Source organism: Bubalus kerabau, chromosome 9 (genome assembly GCF_029407905.1).
Source record: "Bubalus kerabau isolate K-KA32 ecotype Philippines breed swamp buffalo chromosome 9, PCC_UOA_SB_1v2, whole genome shotgun sequence".
Lineage (NCBI taxonomy): Eukaryota > Metazoa > Chordata > Mammalia > Artiodactyla > Bovidae > Bubalus > Bubalus kerabau.
Window position 1 is genome coordinate 94,843,665 of NC_073632.1, and position 21,870 is coordinate 94,865,534.

Genomic DNA, 21,870 nt, shown 5'->3' on the forward strand with positions numbered 1-21,870 from the left:
ATTTCCTTCTCCACTGCATGAAAGTGAAAAGTGAAAGTGAAGTCGCTCAGTCGTGTCTGACTCTTAGCGACCCCATGGACTGCAGCCTACAGGCTCCTCTGTCCATGGGAGTTTCCAGACAGTATAGTTGCCTGGATATTCTGAACTGTAACACCTCCATTCCCCTCTTGCTACTCTCTGTAAAACATGCACATGCCAGATAAATCGAGATAAGTTACAGCAATCGCACTTTAAGTGCACTGATGAGACTGTAAGACAGTTGGGGAATTTCCTCAAGACCGAAAATATATGAACAAAATAAGTTAACCACCAGCCATGAATGTAGAGCTTTGGGGACTAAGGGCCTCAGGCCACGGTGTTGAAAGACGTTGATGAAGACTAGTCTTTAGCCTTGATAGAAAGTTGGAAAACGGAATCTAAGATTTTCACATGAAGCCAGGAGAATAGAAGAGCTCTCCATCAGAGAAGGGCTAGGCTGGGGGTGGGGGGTGGGGGGGATCTGCAAGCATCTTCCCAGCTCTGCAAGGGTGGAAATGGAGATGGATCATACTAACAGATTTATTTCCCTTGATATTTTGTATACTGTATGTTTTATGGTTCAAAATTACACTATGTATGCACATGGAAATTGTGAGCCAAGAAATTAAAGTGGCCCTAGGTGACAGCATCACCTGAAGCCTAAAAAACAAACGTAAATCTTCTTTAGAGAAAAGCATGCTCAGTTTAGATACCTCAAGAGTCCCAAATTACGTTTAAAAAAATCAGAAACACGTAAAAAAGAAGCCACTATACATAAGTTAGCAGAAAAAAATGAAAGATTCAAATTCTCAAAAAACTTAAATGGGGAAGCTATGTATCAGCAGTTAATTTGTTTTTGTGGCCAGTTTCCCAGGCGGCACTGGTGGTGAAGAGCCTGCCGATGCAGGAGACATAAGAGAGGCAGGTTTTTATCCCTGGGTCAGGAAGTTCCCCTGGAGAAGGAAATGGCAGCCCACTCCAGTGTTCTTGCCTGGGAAATCCCATGGACAAAGGAGCCTGGAGGGCTACAGATCATAGGGCTGCAAAGAATCAGACATGACTGAGGCGACTTAGTACGCACATGCAAGGAAATATCAAAGGTTGTGCTTCAGAAAACCGGAAAATGATACTATGTGGAAGATCTGAGATGCAAGAAGAATGGAGGGTAAAAGAAATGATTAACACATGGGTAAATCTAATAGTTACCTGTATAAAAACAGTAATAACAATACACACTAAATCACAAGCTAGACTAAAACACTGGAGGATTATAGCACAAAATTAGAAAAGCAGTGATTTTAACTTTAAAGGTGTCTAATATCTTCAAAATATTACCTTATATTTTAAGTATGGATGGGAAATTCAAAGGCAATTCCCCAGGACAAAGAAGATGAGGGGGAAGAGGGCAGAATATTTTTTAATGTTTTAAATTAATCCAAAAGAAAATGAAGGGAAAAAACCCAAAAAAGCACAAAATAAGGTGGTAGGAATAAATCCAAATACATTAGTAAATAATCAGGACTAAACTCTTCAGTTACGATCAGATTAAACAACGCATTTTGCTATGTGCTGTTTCTGAGACACTAAAACATTAGGACCAAGTAAGACAAAATTAAAAGGGCAGTAAAAAAAATCAACTAGGTATACTGCAAGTATCTTCACATAAATTGAAAACATCAATGAAAACAAAACATTTACAGAAAGACAAAGTAACAAAAATGAATAAACTCTGTGAGAGTAACAGAAAAGCTAAGAATTCTATAATCACTGAAATCTAATCATTAGTTAAATTTTCTCACCAAAGAAATGCTAAGGTCAATTTTGTAGGCACCCTCTATCCAACATTCAAGGAAGAGCTATTTCAATCCTTCTCTTCTATTTAATAGAAAAAAAGGAACAGTCACAAACTTACTGTATAATGTGGACATCAAATCCGGTTAAGAATAAAACAGAAAAGGAAGATTATAGGAAAGTTTTATCACAGTACTAGAAATTTTAGCCAGGAAGCACTATACGAATACCACTAACACTTATTGTCCACATAAAAGACCCAAGAAAACCATACAAATTTTAAATATAAGACTTGTAGCAAAATGGCTGGATATTTCAGGGATATTTAATAAAACATATAACTTCTTTGGTCAAGAAACAGAAAAAAATCATTTGTAATATATCATTTATATTAGAACATAAATGATTAACTAGCAGTAAATCTAACAAAAGATGTTCAAAAGCTTTCAAAAGAAAAATCTAAGAATTAAATGGAGGGGTTCGCTATCTTTGGGCCTCTCAGTGGTGCAGTGGTAAAGAATCTGCCTGCCGATGCAGGAGATGCCAGAGACTCAGGTTTGATCCCTGGATGGGGAAGATTCCCTGGAAAAGGAAATGGCAACTCACTCCAGTATTCTTGCCTGGGAAATCCCATAGACAGAGGAGCCTGGTGGGCTACAGTACATGGGATCACAAAGAATTGGACACAACTGAGCACATGCTTGCATACACACACACACACACACACACACACACACACACACACACGCAGCCTGTCTGAATAGGAAGATATATGAAGGTATTGTTGCCACAAAGTGATTTACTGTTTGAATATAAATACAGTTGAAGTAGCAACAGAATCCTCTGGGAAACCTAACAAGTTGGTTCCAAATATACAGAAAAAATTGCTAATGAAACAGATGGCGGGTGGGTGAGCAGCAGGTGTGGGCAGGTGGAGGGGGGGGTTGTTGCTTAAATATCAAGACTTCTTTAAAGCCATAGAAGTATAGATACTTGGTTTTCGTGTTGGAATAAACAATAAACCAACGGAATAGAGAACCCATGAAACAAAACCCACACACAAATCTATAGAAACTTATGACAGATCAATGGGAAATAGATGAACTATTCCTAACAGGTTTTTAAAAAGCATTATTTCCCTCGTGGCTCACTCAGCTGGTAAAGAACCTGCCTGCAATGTGGGAGACCCCGGTCCAATTCCTAGGTTGGGAAGATCCCCTGGAGAAGGGAACAGCTACCCACTCCAGTATTCTGGCCTGGAGAATTCCATGGACTGTATAGTCCATGGGGTCGCAAACAGTCAGACACAACTGAGCGACTTTCACTTCATAATAGATTTTGGACAACTGATTAGAGCCATATGTTGGGGGGGAAAAGTGAATTTAAATCCCTATTATCATACCATACACATACACACCAACAATTCAATGTGGACTGAATGTAAAAAACAAAACTTTATACTTTTGGAATATAGCAGAATATCTTTATTAAGGATTTCTTCAACAAAATACAAAAAGCACAAAACATATAGGGAAAGGTTAATAAATTTGACATTAAACTTAAAAATTTGTCTAAAATGCATAACCTAATTTTAATCAAATATCTAGACTTAACTCACAGCTTACAAAAAGCAGAAAGGATGGAGGACACCGTGAAGATATATCAAATAATTTCAGAATGTGGAATATTCTACAAAGCAACTGGCCTGAACTCTTCAATCTCATTTAAAAAAAAAGTGGTTGGGGTGGAAGGATGGCAGAAAACTCTTTTAGATCAAGAGAATAAAATGACAATAACAAGCCCTACATGAAGCATGGTTGAGCCTGGGTTTAAAAACAAATCAACACCAAAAAATGACATCCCTGGGACAATGGGAGAAATCTGAGTATGTGTTACATAATATGAGATTGTTGTTTGTTTTCAGTGTGACAATACTATCGTGGTTACAGAGGACACTGTAGAAAATGCATGGTGAAATACTGAAAGGTGAAATGTCATGTTTTCAATTTACTTTAAAATTATTCAACCACAAAATGTTACTGTTTAATCTGGATGGAATATATATGGAGGTTTGTTATGTTTTTGTGTTTCTACACATGTATGAAACCTTTCATATTAAAAAGTTTGGGGAGAAAGGTGGGGGAGGTGGAATTTACAACTTGTGCTCTTTCAAAGGCATCAACAGGTGAAAATGTAACCACAAATGGCGAGAAATGTTTACAACATTTAGTAGTAAAAAAGGACTAGTATCCACAATCTAACTCCTTAAGGAAACATAAAATAAAAAGGCAATAACATAAAATGCACAAAAGACATGAAATAAGCTTTTCACTGAGAGCATTCAGGAAATGAATATACATGAAAAGAAGTTCGCTCAACTTTGTTAGCATTTAGGAAATGCACATTCAAACAATGAGACTTCCGCTCTGGCCAAAATGGAGCAACAGGGGCAGGATTTCCCTTCTCCATATGAACCAATGCAACACCTGTAGAAAATACATACAACAGACTTTTTCAGACACTGGACAACTGTGCAGGACAGTGACTCTTGAGAGGAGAACAAACAGGGAAAGTCCTACCACTGCCTGAACTAACTGCAGGGAGAGCCTGGGCGTTCCCCTAGTGGAGCGTTTAGGACACCAAGGTAAAATCTGTGGGGCAGACTACTGAAAATGGCAACCCACTCCAGTATTCTTGCCAGGGAAATCCCATGGACAATGAAGCCTGGCAGGCCCCAGTCCATGGGGTCACAGAGTTGGACACGACTGAGTGACTAACAGAGTGCTGGAGAGAGGAGGGAGCTACAAAGGGAGAATTCCAGATCTGCAGAGTTCCCCTGAGGCTTCAGCTAAACAGTGTATACACTTAAGAAAACTACCCAAAGGTGGGAAAGAACCACCAGAAAGGAATAAGTGGTAAAATTCAAGTTCATACAGGGCTCAGGATAGTTCTCATTCTCCATAGCCAGAGTGGAGAAAACTCATTATAAACCAGGCAAGAAGGAGGCTTATTAAGAAGGGTTATTACCTCAGTAGTGAGCCAAACCAGCTCTAGATTAAAGGTTGTTCTGGTCCTAGATCATTAAGTGTAAAAGCAAGCTATGAAAGGATCAAACTGCTTCTAAGTAATTATCTCTCAGAACAAAGCTCAACATATTTAAAGGAATAAGCTCCAGCATCCAACAATGTAAAATCCAAAAATTATCAGGCATGCAAAGAAGAAAATTACAACCTAATAATGACAGGGAAAAAAATCAATAGAAACAGACAAGAAATGGTAGATGATAGAATGGTCAAAATAGTAATTACAGATAACATGTCAGATGTCCAAAACAAAAAACAACAACAAAAAAAGAGGAAAGCAGGAGTCTGGAAGGAGAGACACAGAAGAGATTAAGAAAGACCCAAATGGAACTTCTGAAGATTAAAAATATAATGTATGAGGTGAAAAATACACTGGATAGGATTAATAAGAAATTAGATACTTCAGGAGAAAAGGCTAATGAACTTGAGGACATAGCGACTGAAACCAATCTGGAAGACAGAGGGAAAAAAAGACAAAGAAAAAACAAAACAGAGCACCAGAGTGCTTGCTGCGGGACAGTGTCAGGTGGTCTAACACACAATTAACAGTCCCAGAGGGAAAGAAATGAAGGACAGAGACAAAAAAAACCCCGAAAAATGAAAAAGCCCCCCAAATTCCAGATTTGGTGAAAACCATAAACCTACAGATAAACAGTCCCAGCAGAAGAAACATGAAGGGGAAAACAAACAAACAAAAACTATACCAAGCACATCATAATCCAAGTGCTTAACAGCAGTGATCAAGAGAAACCTTTAATGCAACCAGAGAAAAAGAATTAAAAAAAAGCTTTATACAGAAGAACAAACCTAAGAATAATAGTAGTGTTCTTGCTGGAAACTACAATAATATACCACTTAACAGCCACTGGATTGGCAAAATTAAAAAGTCTGAAATTAGCAGGTACTAGATGTGATATATGATATGAAATATTATCATGTGAAACAAAGGCAATTCAAATAGTGCCTAGGGGTATGAACTGGTACAGCCACTGCAGAATATAATTTGGCATTATCTTATAAAGATGAAAATATCCATATCACATGACCAAGAAATTATTCCTAGATAAAGAATGTTTATAGCAGCATTGTGTACAACAGCAAAAAAAAAACAACAAAAAACAAACACCAAAACCCCAAACATCCATCAACAGAAGAATGGATAAATTACGGACTTGTCATATAATACAGTATAGCAATAAAAATGACTTTTAGAAGACACTAGGTTGAAAAAAGCCAGTCACAGAAGTAAACACACATTATACCATTTATATAAAATTCAAAAAAATACAAAACTTAGTACTTCATTTAGGGATATTTACATATGTTGTAGAACTGTAATAAGCAAGAGAATGACAAACACAACATTCAAAATAATAATTATTTGAGGAGAGGGCACTTTTAAAACGCCAGCAATATTCATTTCCTAGGTTGGCTGATTGGTACATGGACATTTATTATTCTTTATACCTTATATATACATGATTGTGTATTTTTGCAGGTATGAAATACTTCATTAAAGATAAAGACTGAAAATATGAAAGACTTTAAAAATGAAAACTACTGATTTATGTAGAACAATAAAATTAGTGTAAAAAAGTATACAAAGAAAATGTTCTTTATTGTCTCTTAGCGCCCTACACAATCAGTATTAATCTAAAAGGGCCATAATCCTACTATGAAAAAAAATAACAAGCAGAGTCTTTAACTGCTCTGATACAAAATCTGAACATCTGGTACTCCAAGTTATACAAGAGTAAATACGTTAGCACTCATGTCTGGTTCTTCGACTTTCATCTGTACTTGGATTTTTCTTTATCTTTGGATTTCCTGGGACTCCTGCTTCGGTCTCTCTTTTTACTCCTTTCTCTTTCATAGGGATCTGCCTGGTATTTGGATTTGTGACTGTTACTATGGTGGCCGTCCCTTTCTCGAGATCGGCTACGACTTCGATTCTGAGGTCGGTCCCTCTTTTCACTCTTTTGCTTCTCCCAACAACTTTCTTCTTCATAGTGACCAAAGCCCATTTCCCTGTAGATATCCTATCAAAGAAATAGAGAGGTATAAGTGAAACAGTAAAATAATCATTTTGTAGGTACTATCAATTCACAAAACTTAAGACATGTCTCCCATTAGCAAGCAATTTTAACAGGTCAAATTTGAACACTACCACTAACACCAAGAATCCTGTAAATTAAAAAGCAAAAACAATTCAGAAAAAGAGTTAACCATTTTCTCATTGATCTCACTGCTTTGTATCTACTATTTCAGCTGAACTGAAAGATCACATCTAAAAACAAGGAACTGAAATAGCCCAGTTGAAATAAGTCTTTGGGCAAAATTGCAATACCAAGAATTCTGGTTATGCACAGCCATCGTTCCACCCCCTCCTTCCCCACTCCCCCAAAATGTGGTTCCATCACTGATCTACAATGAAACTACTAAAATCCCCATTAAGAAAGCTATAAAGTAGACATCATTTAAATAACATATCCAAAAGAGATTTTAGACAGGTCAATCAGTCTAAAGAGGAGAGAAGATAGATTCTGAATACTTGGGTCTGAGCAATTGTTTTTAAAGTATTTTTTTATAACAGCTCCTCTCTAAATCTTTAAATAAAGTTTCTTGTTTAGACTAAATGTTTTTTATCAAAATCATTATTAACATAGCCGATAAATGTTTTATTAAAATCATTGACACAGTTCTTTAAAAAAGAATTCACTGCCCCAAAGACGACAAAGTGGGTACGTATACTTCTATTTTCAATAACTACATAGCAGTAGTCCATGGAATTCTCCAGCCAAGAATACTGGAGTGGGTGCCATCCCCTTCTCCAGCAGATCTTCCTGACCCAGGGTCTGAACCCAGGTCTCCAGGACTGCAGGTGGATTCTTTACCGTCTTTACCATCTGAGCCACCAGAGAAGCCCCTCAAGTAGCAGCAGTAACTTTTCCATACAGAAAAGGGCTAGTTACAGCACAACAACTCTATCTCTGCTCATGTCTTATCCTCGATCAAAACGAGTATCTCAGCAAGTGGCTGAAATCTAAAGATATCAGAGCCAATGCTCTTTCAAGAATAATTGATAAAATTCAACTTTCTTATAAGATTTCTCAAAAGAAAGGGGAAATTCTGAGGACTGAACTCCCAAGTGCCCAACTCTATTACCTTAGACATTATTACAGTAGATGCAAATGTCAAGGTTAAAATCCAAGTGATGAATACCCATGGTTATGGGCTGGGTTTTAAGGAAATAATTCACAATTATTTCATATAATGTCCAGATACTATACATTATGCTTATTACAGGGACTGCAGTACGGGAAAACAGACCTAACAAGACTGTTACATGCCAAAGCATTTGTGGAAGACCTCCTATAAACGGATTCACGATTTCCCACAATGCTAATAGTTCCTATCATTCTGTTAAGAGTCCCAGAGGTAGAAAATGAGTAGGTGTTTCAGCTTAAACTTTTACCAATTATTTTTGAGCAAAATGTGACCTCCCTAGGAAAAAGACTTTTTTTGTTCTTCCTGTAACATACACAAAATGTAAATATGTACGTACTATTCTGACTGTACAGCAAGTGCTGGTTGAGGCAATAAACTTCTTAAATGGATAGACTGTTTTAACTGATGGACAATCCTATAAAGTCTTCAGCACATTATTATACCAACAGGCACTTAAATGCTTTGAGTGTTTAAAATAAGAAAGAGAGATTACACAGTACTTAATTCTTTGAAAAAAATTGAGGAAGCTGAAAATCCAAAATGGACTGAAATCTTAAAGCCTCTCCTACTTGGCTTAGTTTTCAAAGCTACACAAGCTCTGAAGTCAGGCAGTTCTAGGTTCAAATGGTCTTTGCTATTTAGGAAAGGTGTCAAACAAATCCTCTTGAGGTCAGATTTATCAGTGAAGGTTCATAGAGAAGCTAAAAAGGACTTGAGATGAGCCTCAAAGGATGAGTGAGTTAGGGCTTGGATTAGCTGCAAGAAGGCTAATGCAAGAAGTGTATGTGAAAACTGAAAGCAAGGAAGACTGAGCACTGTATGCATGAAGGAGAAAAGTTTAGGTGAAGCCATATTAGAATAGATCCAAGTATGTGTCTGCACAGTGCTCAGTGCTCGCAGAGTACAATGTTATCCTCATTCTAGATATAAGGAAACTGAGACTCTAGAGATGCACATACGTTGCAGAAAGTTATTTAACCGATCAGTAACTTTACATATAAAACTTAAAAAGGGGCAGTAATGAAAAAAAAATGCCATATCTGACTGAATTTTAAAAAAATGTTAAAGTTTCAGTCCTCCTACTAAACTATAAGTCCATGGGCTTGTGGGGTCAGGATCTTCATATCTAAGGTAAGGGAAACAACTGAGATGAGCTCTAAGTCATCTCCAGTATGGATTTTTAGAAATTCTACTCATTTTATAGATTTAAGAAATAAGACATGATGATTAAACAAGCATGCAGCTAAAAAAAAAGAAAGAATACCATAAAGGCCAGTTTAAGGCAATCAACTTAACTGAGCCAATGACTTCCTGTAGAGTAGTCAAAAAATTAAAAAATCAACCTTTGCTGAGGTCTCTGGCAGTAAACTGGAGATTTAGTCACATCTAAATCATTAAAATAATATTAAATGATTAAAATAACAAAAACAGAGTTCCAAATTATAAGAATACTGAACACCTATGAAAGGCACAGAGGAGGACAGGCAAGCAATCTGATGCTTCTCAGCCAGGCAGCCACGGCTGAGTACTCATTTCCTGTAACCCCAGTAAAACTCAAACCTCAAGAACACAGTAACCATCTCTGGATTTAAGACATGAGGTGGAAAAATTATAAACAGATTTCAAATTGAACAGTAAGGCTGTCAGTCAATAAAAAACAAAGCACTTGAAGAAATAAAGCATTCTTAGGAAACTAAGCTCACCAAGCAAAAAGACCAAGAAATAGGAAAATTTGAGCTGTACCTGAAAATTACCTAGCACTGAAAATTTCCTTTAATGATTATGTAATACTTTTGAGATTAAACTTGAAAGGATAAAAAGCAGAATAACAGAAAAAAATTGGGCCCACTGAAATCTTAAATATGGATGCTATTTTATTAGAAGGAAAAGAAAATCAGTGCAGCTATATTATTAAATCAAAGTATAAAACCAAAAACAACTGCTTTAATACACTTCAAGGGAAGAGATAAAGTTAGAATATTATTGCCAAAAGGGAAGGACATTTGCTGCTGTTACTGTAAAGTCTTAAGTAATCAAATAGCAAGACAAAGAAAGATTCACAAAAAGGCAGGGGTGCAAACGGGGAACCACAGACTTGAAATGTAGCCCATTTTCAGATTTTTTAAAGACTGCTGATTATCTCAAACACATCAACGTGTATTTCAGGCCTAAATTCATCACAGATTCCATGTACAAGTGTAAGATGAGGAGCTGTGGCAACTCATGGGAGTTAGCATCATTATAGAGTTTTAGTGGAAAACATGCTAAATATTCATAGAAATGTGATATAGCTACCATTAAAAAAGATGTTGAGGTGATCAGTGGCTAAATTAATAAGAGTATAAAAATTAATAGGGAGATGTTCCTATTAGATGACACTGGAATATTATACTACGGGACAAGCTACATTAGAATTCACAATTGGTTTAGCAAAGAAAACTGCTGGCAGGAATATATTTCAGGGAAGGAGATTTAGGAAAGAATTTTGACAGGAATACATTCCAGGTAAGAGGAATAGCAGTAGGGGTCCAGGTCCAGATTTACACTGTGGTTCCACCACTCACTGGCTGCATTAAGACACTGGCAAGTAGCTTAACTTTTCTATCTTTCACCTGCTTGTGAACAGAGACAATAGCATCCACCTCACATTACAAGGACGCAAGAGACGTTACTATCACTGATTCATGTGAGGATTACTGGAGGGATTGACAAGGGTGTAACTTAAAAACAGAGAGCAGGGCATGAATGATGGGAATCTTTAAATAGCAAAAGGGCAACTGAAAGAAGAGAAAGTAGATCCTTGCTGGATGACAGCAAGGAGTAGGAGGATATGCTGTCTAGAGAATAGGGTGCTAATACATATAAAACATGCATTTGCTGTCATTTTTTGAAATAAAGAAAAAAGCCATAAAACACATAAAATGGTTACCTTTGGGGAAAGAAGAAAAGGGGGAGAGGACAGGGATAGTAGCTAGGTGCCATATGTGTACCACCGTGTAGACTTCACTTTGGAAGCACACAATTTTTCAAACTACAATAGAAAATATTTTAAGCAATTTGTAAACATCAAAAGGAAAAGACTGAAATGTGAATCCAGTTAATGGCCTTACCACAGAGAGAAATGATTTCAAGTGATTTAAAACATACTGACTGTAAAAATAATAGTTACAGCCAATGTAGAAAATGTTTGCACACACACTTTTTGTTTCCACTTAATCTTAACAACGTTCCTGGGAGACAAATATTATCTCAATTTCACAGAGGAGGAAACCATGGCTCAAGAAAGTTAAATTACATGATGAGGTCACATTAATGATCAGCAATGTAGGAATCTGGGCTTCCCTTGTGGCTCAGCTGGTAAAGAACCCAAACCTAGCTCTTCTGACAGACAAATCCTTTACTCTGCCAATCACACTGCATCCCTCTATCTCTGTGTCTTTGCTTGACATGCCCACTGCCGTGAGCTCCCCCAACCTCCCCACCAACTGAACGCTTCCTCATCTACCAGGCCTAGTTTAAAGGTCCTCGTGTGGTAAAAACCAGAGCAAGGGGCTGTAATGTAATCTGCTTTTCAATTAACTCAGAGCCAAACTGCAGGTTGGAAATGATTTCTTCTCTTTATAATTTACTTTCTTTGGGGAATTTTTATTATCATTGTCTTAGAAAATTTACTGTTTAGGAAAGCTTTGGGGATGATCAAGCTAACTATTTATTTAATGTGGCTTTTATTTCATATATACCATATGGGAGGGCATAAATGTTTTTTTCAGGTTCTAAAACCTCAAGAGCTATAAGTGCTGTATATAACACCTGGTAATAAATTAACATGATAAATTAGAAGGATTTTTTTTTTACAATAACCACACTTGTTTTTGATGGGAATGAGTAAGTGTTCATAGGGATGAAAATCATTCTTGCTTCACAATGTGGAACTATATGACATATTAAGTTACTCTGAAAACAATCTTTTATAATCTGTTATATATATTCTTGAAATTAAAGTTTCATTACCCAAGTAAAACCGTTCTACATCTTAAGAATTAAGAACGCATCCATCCCTGTTCAGAAGCATACCTTTATTCCTAAATTACATCATTAAGACATATGTCTTTCTCTACAGCTGAGTCTGAATAACAGCACGTACCTGATTGGTATTTTTGATTGGCATGTAGTCCTCATCTTCTTTTTCTTCAGAGCAGTGGCGGGTCTTCTTCTTGTGCTTTTTACTTGTGTGTGAGTGACCTGCCTTTGAGTCTCCTGCCTGCTCATCTAGTACAAGTTCGTATTTGGCACTGGAGCAGCTAGTTAAGGACAAATGTGAGAACTGACACAGATAATACATCAAAATATGAGAATCTGGTCAACAAAGGAGGCCATGAGGCTAAAGACAACTTTTTAAAGCAAAAAGCATCTCAGAGCGTAGAATATATTTCTAAAACAAAACTAATTCATATTTTACTTCATTACACAGGCAGGAAAAATGGAAAGAACTCTTGTTTCAAATAAACAGTTTATAATGGGTAAGTGGGCAAAAAATACAGGGGAAAAAATTGAATTCATAAATGAAAAATATAAGTAGCACTAAAAAAACAAGGAAACCTATTTGTCAATAATGAAAACATTTAAACTTAGAAAATGAGGCACATATTTAACTTGAAAATATTAAGACATTATAAACCCCAATGCCAGAGAAGCTATGTAAGATGAAAATACACTCACGTGATTCTTCTTTTGAGTGTAATTTCAGTCCTATAGGAGAAAATTTAGCAAGGCATATCAACAGTTATCATGTTGAAATTCAAATAAGAATTCATAAAAAACTGAAGTGACAGTAAGTTAAGTGAATTCGGCACAGCTGTCCCTCACTATCCACAGGGGTTGGTTCCAGGACCTCCTAAGGAGACCAAACGCCACAGATGTTCACGGCCCTTATATAAAACAGCATAGTGTTTGCCTATAACCTACACACATGCTCCCTTACACTTCAAATCATCTCTAGATTACTTATAAAACCTACCGCAATGTAAATATGATGTAAATAGATGTAAATACAATGTAAATGCTACATAAATAGCTAGCTGCCTCCACAGCAAATGGAAGTTTTGCTTTTGGGGACTTTCTGGTATATTTTTACTGAATATTTTCCATCTGCAGTTGGAGACCCACGGATGCAGAACCTGCAGATGCAGAGGCCCGACTGCATACATAACAGGATCTATCTTAAACAACAGAAACTGAGAATAAGCCGCCTAGTAATAAAGGTACACATAAACACATCAGAGCACTGCAACATGGAATTATAAAGAGAGTTATTAACAACGACAAATGAATGCTGTTAAATGACCTGGCATGGTGTCTATAAAAAATTATAAGTTAAAATAGCCTGAAGCAAAAATTGTATATAACTATAAAACTTCGTAAAAGATCAAGATTTGAAAGGAACAAGGAAAAATAAAACGTATCATTTGCCTAAATGGTAGAACTATGAGTGAATCTTTTTTAATTTCACATAAATATATTATAAAAATTATAATAATGTATGCTTTAATTTAGAAATAAGTGTTTAATAAACTACAATATCTGAGAATGAGAAAAAATGTAACACTATTAAGACCTCTCTAACAATAATCTTAAACCCTAAAACAGGCAAGACTAGAATAGTGGTTTTCAAAAAAAGATTAGGAGGAAGCCCAAAACACAGAACTATTTTAGTGGCGTGTGGGACTAGAGTAAAAGCAAACACACATCCCTCAGGACTGGAGTTTCATGTCTCTTTTCACCAGGCCACAGCTCTATGCTCCCTCAGGGATGTCTCGTGCAATAGGAAAACACTGCACCCTCTGGCTTCTCACAAGATGGCTGGCGACAGCTAACCAGCCTGTACCATTCTATCATTACCCCACTATCTCCAACTTCTTTCTTCCTTTAGTCCGTGTAACAGTGTTTCCACGGTACCTTAAGGATAAGTCTCCTTTTCCGGATACAAATCCAATAGCCCTTGCCTATGATTTCACCTCAGTGTTTGCTCTACACATGCTGCTCTGTTCAAAGTGCATCAGAGTTCCTGAGTATTTCTAATTGCTACTCAACAGGGTATAAAATCCATTTAGTGGGTCACTGAAAGCCAGCATTTTAAAATAACATAGACCAGAAAACAGAGTACATGGAATCTAATAAAAATAGTATTTTATAAACTTGTCTTTCAATTCTGCGTGTACGTGTATGATTATACTTGGACTGTCCTGGGGGAAGATGTAAACTGTATTCCTTAAATAATGGACCAGAGTTAAAGAAAACAGTACCCCACCTCAGCCCTCATCTCCCCATATTCGTTGTAGCTTTAATGTCACTACTTAAAGTATCATTTGAGGATCCTCTGACCCCTCACCTCTATTATAAGTCCCATACCCCATGAGAAACACTGGGCTGGAAGAAGCACAAGCTGGAATCAAGATTGCTGGGAGAAATATCAATAACCTCAGACATGCAAACGACACCACCCATATGGCAGAAAGTGAAGAAGAACTAAAGAGCCTCTTGATAAAAGTGAAAGAGGAGAGTGAAAAAGTTGGCTTAAAGCTCAATGTTTAGAAAACTAAGATCATGGCATCCGGTTCCATCATTTCATGGCAAATAGATGGGGAAACAGTGGAAACAGTGGCTGACTTTATTTTTCAGTTCAGTTCAGTTCAATCACTCAGTCATATCCAACTCTTTGCGACCCCATGAACTGCAGCACACCAGGCCTCCCTGTCCATCACCAACTCCCGGAGTCCACCCAAACCCATGTCCATTGAGTCGGTGATGCCATCCAACCATCTCATCCTCTGTTGTACCCTTCTTCTCCTGCCCTCAATCTTTCCCAGCATCAGGGTCTTTTCCAATGAGTCAGCTCTTCGCATCAGGTGGCCAAAGTATTGGAGTTTCAGCTTCAACATCAGTCCTTCCAATGAACACCCAGGACTGACCTCCTTTAGGATGAACTGGTTGACTTTATTTTGGGGGGCTCCAAAATCACTGCAGATGGTGATTGCAGCCATGAAATTAAAAGACGTTTACTCCTTGGAAGGAAAGCTATGACCAACCTAGATAGAATATTAAAAAGCAGAGACATTATTTTGTCAACAAAGGTCTGTCTAGTGAAGGCTATGGTTTTTCCAGTAGTCATGTATATTGTTGGACTATAAAGAAAGCTGAGGGCCGAAGAATCGATGCTTTTGAACTGTGGTGTTGGAGAAGACTCTTGAGAGTCCCTTGGACTTCAAGGAGATCCAACCAGTCCATCCTAAAGGAGATCAGTCCTGGGTGTTCATTGGAAGGACTGATGTTGAAGCTGAAACTTCAATACTTTGGCCACCTGATGTGAAGAGCTGACTCATTGGAAAAGACCCTGAGAGTCAGACACGACTGAGCGACTGAACTAAACTGAACTGAACTATCCCACAGATGTACTTCTTTGCAACATTCTAAACATATTTAATTAATGGTGATTATTTAATGTCTGTTCTTTCCCCCAACTCCAATATACAACACAAGGTCCACGTGGGCAGGGGGCATGTTTCATAGCTAAACTTCTCTGGGCATGTAACAACCAAATAAGTATTGGCTAATTACTTGTAATACTAAGACACTCATTATATCTCTTCTTTCCTAGCTCATCCACTATCTTCTACTCACTACTACCATCAAGACTTTTAGAAGATGTCAAATCTCTCCAAAATCCTACTTCATGATACCCCTGACCTCTTTTCTCCAATTACTTCCCAAGGTCTAGTTCCCTCTTCTACCTCTATTTTTGAATCTTATTAATAGTTTTATAGCAATTTCTCTCTCATGATCTATAAAGTACATCCCATGTCTTTCTGACTATCAGTATTTAGATAATCTTCAGAATCCCCCTTGTTCACCATAGTAATAAAGTAATATATGTGAAAATATATATGAAAACATATGTTCTATTCCTCTATTACTGTACCTGAGACAATAAATGTCTTGCTAAAATGAAACCTATCAATTACCAAGAACATAAAGATTATTCCACTAGGTCAGATTCATGAATTCCTTTCTCTTGTTCAATATTCTGTCTCTGAACATGTGGTTTGCACCAGGACATGCCTGTCTTCTGTATCAGCTTCAAAGGGTTAAAGCAACACTGTTCAATACTTGCTATGGGCAGTGGCTTAAATTCAGATTAATGAAAATCAAACAAGCTATAAAATCCTGTTCCTCATTCCACTTCAGATGCTCGCTAACCACATGTGGTTAGCAGCCACACTGGACAGGGGAGATACAGCACATTTCCATCACTGCAGAAATCTCGTTAGACAGCACTGGGCTAGGTACTGATTCTTAAACATGCCTAGTTTCCTTCTTAACTCTTAGCAATCTATCACCTTGAATGTAAAACACTCTTATACTAGGTAGCCTTCCTTCTCAGCCTCAACACCCATAAGCAGAATATGCTCCTTCTACTTTACACTCCACGGTGACCTCCTTTTCATTTGTCCTACACACACCCCTCTTTCAGCTGCAGTTTCTAGTGATTTGCCTCAATTTAATTTCGAAGATTTGGTGAATAAATCTCAAGTGTATCTATCCATACCTTTTATGATTCTAAGATTTCAATCACACGCCCTCAAATGTTCATCTTTTCAGACCAATCTTAGTTTACTGTCTGGTTTGTCTGCACATGAAAGCTTCCCTCGTGCTGATTATGTCAGTACACTCCAGACATTATCCAGCTCTAACACCTTACAATGCTTTGTGTACTGCTGCTGCTGCTGCTAAGTCGCTTCAGTCATGTCCAACTCTGGACGGCACTGCAGGCAGCCAATACAATAAAAAATAAATACACAACAGGTCAACCTGATATTCATCTTTCCTCGATGAATTCTTGGGGAAAAAAATGTTTACACAGTATGGGGAAAGAGTATCCCTAAAACACCAATAGAAACTAGGAAACAAAGAAACCACTCACCAGAAAGAACTGCAAAAGAAATAACCACGTGTGGAGTGATTGGTTTATAATGAGAGTATCAATGAACAAATTAAAATGACATCATATGAAGAGTATGTTTCATTGCTTCTTACTTGTCTCAACCTAAAACTTGGACAAATCTATAAAGGGTCAAGTCTCTGGATTTCTTTTTAATCCTATAGACGTCAACTCTTGCACACAGTAGGAGTGCAATAAATATGTGTTGCTAGACTGACAGTATATCCTGCAGAAAGAGGGACAGGGAAGCCTGGCGCACTGAGGTCCCTGGGGTCACAAAGAGTCGGACATGACTTAGTGACTAAACACCACCACTACAAAGGGTTTAGCTTAGCTATAATAAATTTCTGTGAGAAATTTAAAACATTAAGATTATATATATAAAATACAACTCTTACTTGCAGATCTTCTGAAAATAAGTGGTAACCTTAACCTAAGTGTAGGGAGGTAAAAGAATTAGGCTTAAAATTTCTCAACCCTAACTTTCTCCCCACAACAAAGAATATATTGAAAAAACAAAGTATACATATATAAAATGGTGAAAAGAGATAAACTGATTTTGTCACAGAGCATCTGGATTCAGGTGCCTTGTTATCTATCGTCTTTTCATAAGATAATATCACATTGTACTCTCCAGAGTAGAAGGTCAACACATACGGACCAACTAGTTCTTGTGAAGGATACTCCTGTTTGGGCTTTACTTTATCTTTCAGAACCAAATTAGATGGTTTATCCTGTTCTTTTTCATACTCCTTGAAATCACTCTTGGTGTATTTCCCACCTATTTAAAAAAGAAAAAAGAGCTTAGAAAAATCACCTGATTAATCAAGAATAACAATTGTAAGAGGTATAATACATAAGAACTATTTTATAAGTGGCATATATATCAAGGCAGGGGTGGGGGTGGGGGGGCTTCCCTGGTGGTCAGATGGTAAAGTATCCGCCTGCAATGCAGGAGACCCGGGGTTCGACCCCTGGGTTGGGAATATCCTCTGGAGAAGGGAATGGCTTCCCACTCCAGTATTCTTGCCTAGAGAATCCCATGGACAGAGAATCTTGCCTAGAGAATCCCATGGACAGAGAAGCCTGGTGGGCTACAGTCCATGGGTCACAGAGAGTTGGACACAACTGAGCACCTAAGCACATGTATCAGAGGATATAAAAGGCTGAGAAGAAAACAAAAGAATCAAGGTAATTCATTCTTCACCATTATTTTAACTGAAATCAGAAATCCATTTAGTTAGGTAGTGATATGCTGCCCTCTAATGATATATATGAATATTACACCACCAAATTTTCAAATCCCAAATTACACAAAGAATACAACCACTGGAAAATAATGCAGGGTTTAAGTAGAGCCATTAAGTCTATGAGAACATTAGGCCCAAAGGAAATTGAGGGCTTAGGACTTGTACCTGAGATCCGAGAGGCTTATACATTTAGAAGAAGTGAGAGTTTAAAGATCTCTGATTTGTCAAGAGATAGTGCTCAAAATCTCAACAGAGCACCAAGCAAATAGGGGATAGCAGGAAATGTACAGATTTTCACTAAAGAGATGTAAGAGGAAAGGGTTGAAGACAGCACCAAAGATAAACTCTGCCCTGAAATTCTTAAGAGTACCTTTACTGTTTCCAAGGGCCAAAAATGAAATCAACAATTCCTTCAGAAAAACAGGATTTAACTGGCCTACCATAGCAGAGCATGAAAGCAGAGAGCATTCCATGTAGCCTCTCTACTCTCAAACCTAGTCTCTATCAGATGAGGATCCAGCTCCTGTCTATGTCCTAGACCTGCTGACTAACCTGCCTGACCCATCCCCTCAACCACTGTGAGGAAATGTTTCCAGAGGGGAAGGCCTGCTACAGAAGGGTCCAAGATGGCATGCGCAAATAAAGCCGACTTGAGGTACGCAGGTGTTTTGACTGAGAAACCTATATACACCTTGACTGTCACTAGGGTATTTAAACAGAAGAGAAAAACAGTAAAAAGAGGGGTAAGCATCAAAGACAAGATTAACCTATTCGGCAATTTCAGGCTCTGGAAACAGAAATAGCCAGTAGACAATGTTTCATATAAATGTGAAACAAACAACCATAAAGAGTTAAAATACTGGTAACTGTAACAAATAGGCATGGTTTCATCACAGAAAAGGCGTCTGCCTTGTGCTTGCCATTAGAAGTCTCACCATGGATGAAGTACAGAAGGAGCAACAGATTAAAGTTAGAAATTCTGGATTCAAATTCTGACTCCAGTGAGAAGTTGTAGGTAAGAAACTTTAATTCTCTGAAATGCTCTTCACTTAGGAACTGAAAATAATATTAACATTTCACAGAGCTGTTGGAATCACCACATAGGCTATTAAGGAAAAGTACTTAGCACTGTGAATGGTACAGAGGATGTGTGCTCAGTCGCTCAGTCATATCCAACTCTTTGTGACCCCATGGACTGTACCCTGCCAGGCTCCTCTGTCCATGGGATTCTCCAGGCAAGAATACTGGAGTGGGTTGCCATTTCCTCCTTCAGGGGATCTTCCCGACGCAGGGATCAAACACAAGTCTCCTGCAGCTCCTGCAAGGGTAGGCATATTCTTTACCACTAAGCCACCTGGGAAGCCCAGGGCATAGGATACCACTCGATTTTTTAAATGTGAAAACATAATACATAAAATTATCTCAACATGAACTGAGATTAACAGCAAATTACATGTTTATGACAGCACACAAGAAACTGAAGCATGTCTCCTATGACATTTTACTGTAAATAAACTACACTGAGCCTCCTTAGGAAGGCAGTATTATTTCTAAAGTGGGTAGATGGGTTAGGAAGAAAAGAAAATTGAGAGAGAAATTTAGATTCAGGACTGGTTTAAATCTGGGTAAACCTGACCCTAGGTTCTGCTTCAAGTTCCCTCTCTGTAATGAAGAATTATATTTGTTTCATATGTATCCCAAATGACAAAATTAAATTAGCTTTCTAGGAAAAAAGCTCCACAGAAGAGCTACTTGGCAGTACTACGGGACCAGAACCATAATGCATTAGGTCAGTGTTTGTCTACATTTCCTGAATGTACTTATTTCATTCTTTTGACCACAATTATTTGATTCTTTTGACCACAAAGCTGCAATTATCACATGTGGGGGAGGGGGGGGAACATTCATAAGAACCATGAGAAATGGAGTGTTATATAGAAAAAGAAAATAATTCTAGAATTCCTAGTAAAATTTAGCATTACATAGTGAATAATTGCCAAAGTGAAATCTTTTAAAAACACTGCATCAGAGATCAAAAACCCGTATTATTTCAGTATACACAGATTCTACCTAAGTTTTGTATGTTACTACTAGGAGGAATTTATTTGACATATATATGCATTTGTGGGGAATATCAATATGTATAGGAATAGCACATAGTACACAGAAGAACAAAAGATTAGAAACTTGACTGTGCTTTAACAGGACTGGTTCAATAAATTATGATACATGATTCAATCAAACACTACACAGCCACTGAAAAGAATAAACTGTTACTTTATATACTGATACAAACTATCTCTTAGATATATTGTTAAATGAAAAATGCAAGGTACGGAAACACTATGTATAGCATGCAGCCATTTGTTTTCCTTTACTAAAGGAGAAAACATACATATGTGTGTGTTTCTTTTTTAAAGGAGAAAATTATATATATATACACACACATATATACACACATATATAATATATGTTATATAAATGGGAAAACATGAAATGAAATCCTAAACATCAAATAAGTGGCTCAGACGGTAAAGAATCTGCCTGCAATGCAGGAGACCCAGATTCAATCCCTGGGTCGGGAAGATCCCCTGGAGAAGGGAATGGCTTATGCTGTTGCTGCTGCTAAGTTGCTTCAGTCGTGTCCAACTCTGCACAACCCCATAGACGGCAGCCTACAGGCTTCTCTGTCCCTGGGATTCTCCAGGCAAGAATGGCTACCCATCCAGTATTCCTGCCTGGAGAATTCCATGGACAGAGGAGCCTGGCAGGCTATGGTCCATGGGGTAGCAAAGACTCAGACATGACTGAGTGACTAACAGTTATGCTTTCTTTTTTTTACATGTATATGTGTGTGTGTGTGTGTGTGTGTATATATATATGGAGAAGGCAATGGCACCCCACTCCAGTACTGTTGCCCGGAAAACCCCATGGATGGAGGAGCCTGGTAGGCTGTAGTCCATGGGGTCGCTAAGAGTCAGACACGACTGAGTGTCTTCACTTTCACTTTCCACTTTCATGCATTGGAAAAGGAAATAGTAACCCTCTCCAGTGTTCTTGCCTGGAGAATCCCATGGACGGAGAAGCCTGGTAGGCTGCAGTCCATGGGGTCGCACAGAGTTGGACACGACTGAAGCGACTCAGCAGCAGCATATATATATATATAAATATGTATAACTAGATATATTCAAAGAATATATGTGGAAGGTTACAAAAGAAACAGGTAGCTGTGGTTACCTCTGGTAAGGGAAATTGGGTGGGTGAGGGCAGGAGTGGAAGAGACTTTGTTCTACCTCCTTTTCATTGATCTTTTCAATTTTGTACCGTGTGTGTGTGTGTGTGTGTGTGTGTGTGTGTGTGTATTAGTCACTTAGTTGTGTCCGACTCTCTGTGACCCCATGGACTGTAGCCCACCAGGCTCCTCTGTCCATGGGATTCTACAGGCACGAATACTGGAGTGGATTGCCATTTCCTTCTCCAGGGGATCTTCCCAACCCAGGGACCA

At 37.9% G+C, this 21,870-nt stretch overlaps 1 protein-coding gene across 1 annotated transcript in view; it reads right to left on the minus strand.

Moving 5' to 3' along the window:
• Positions 1 to 3,263: 3,263 nt before the first annotated feature.
• PPIL4 (peptidylprolyl isomerase like 4) overlaps positions 3,264 to 21,870 on the minus strand; it is a 40,162-nt gene continuing 21,555 nt past the window's right edge. The window contains exons 11-13 of the mRNA XM_055535919.1: positions 17,800 to 17,896; positions 12,265 to 12,412; positions 3,264 to 6,931 (exon numbers count right to left, since the gene is read on the minus strand). Of these exons, the coding sequence (XP_055391894.1) occupies positions 6,683 to 6,931; positions 12,265 to 12,412; positions 17,800 to 17,896 (494 nt within the window). The 3' untranslated portion in view covers positions 3,264 to 6,682. The remainder of the gene's footprint in view (positions 6,932 to 12,264; positions 12,413 to 17,799; positions 17,897 to 21,870) is intronic.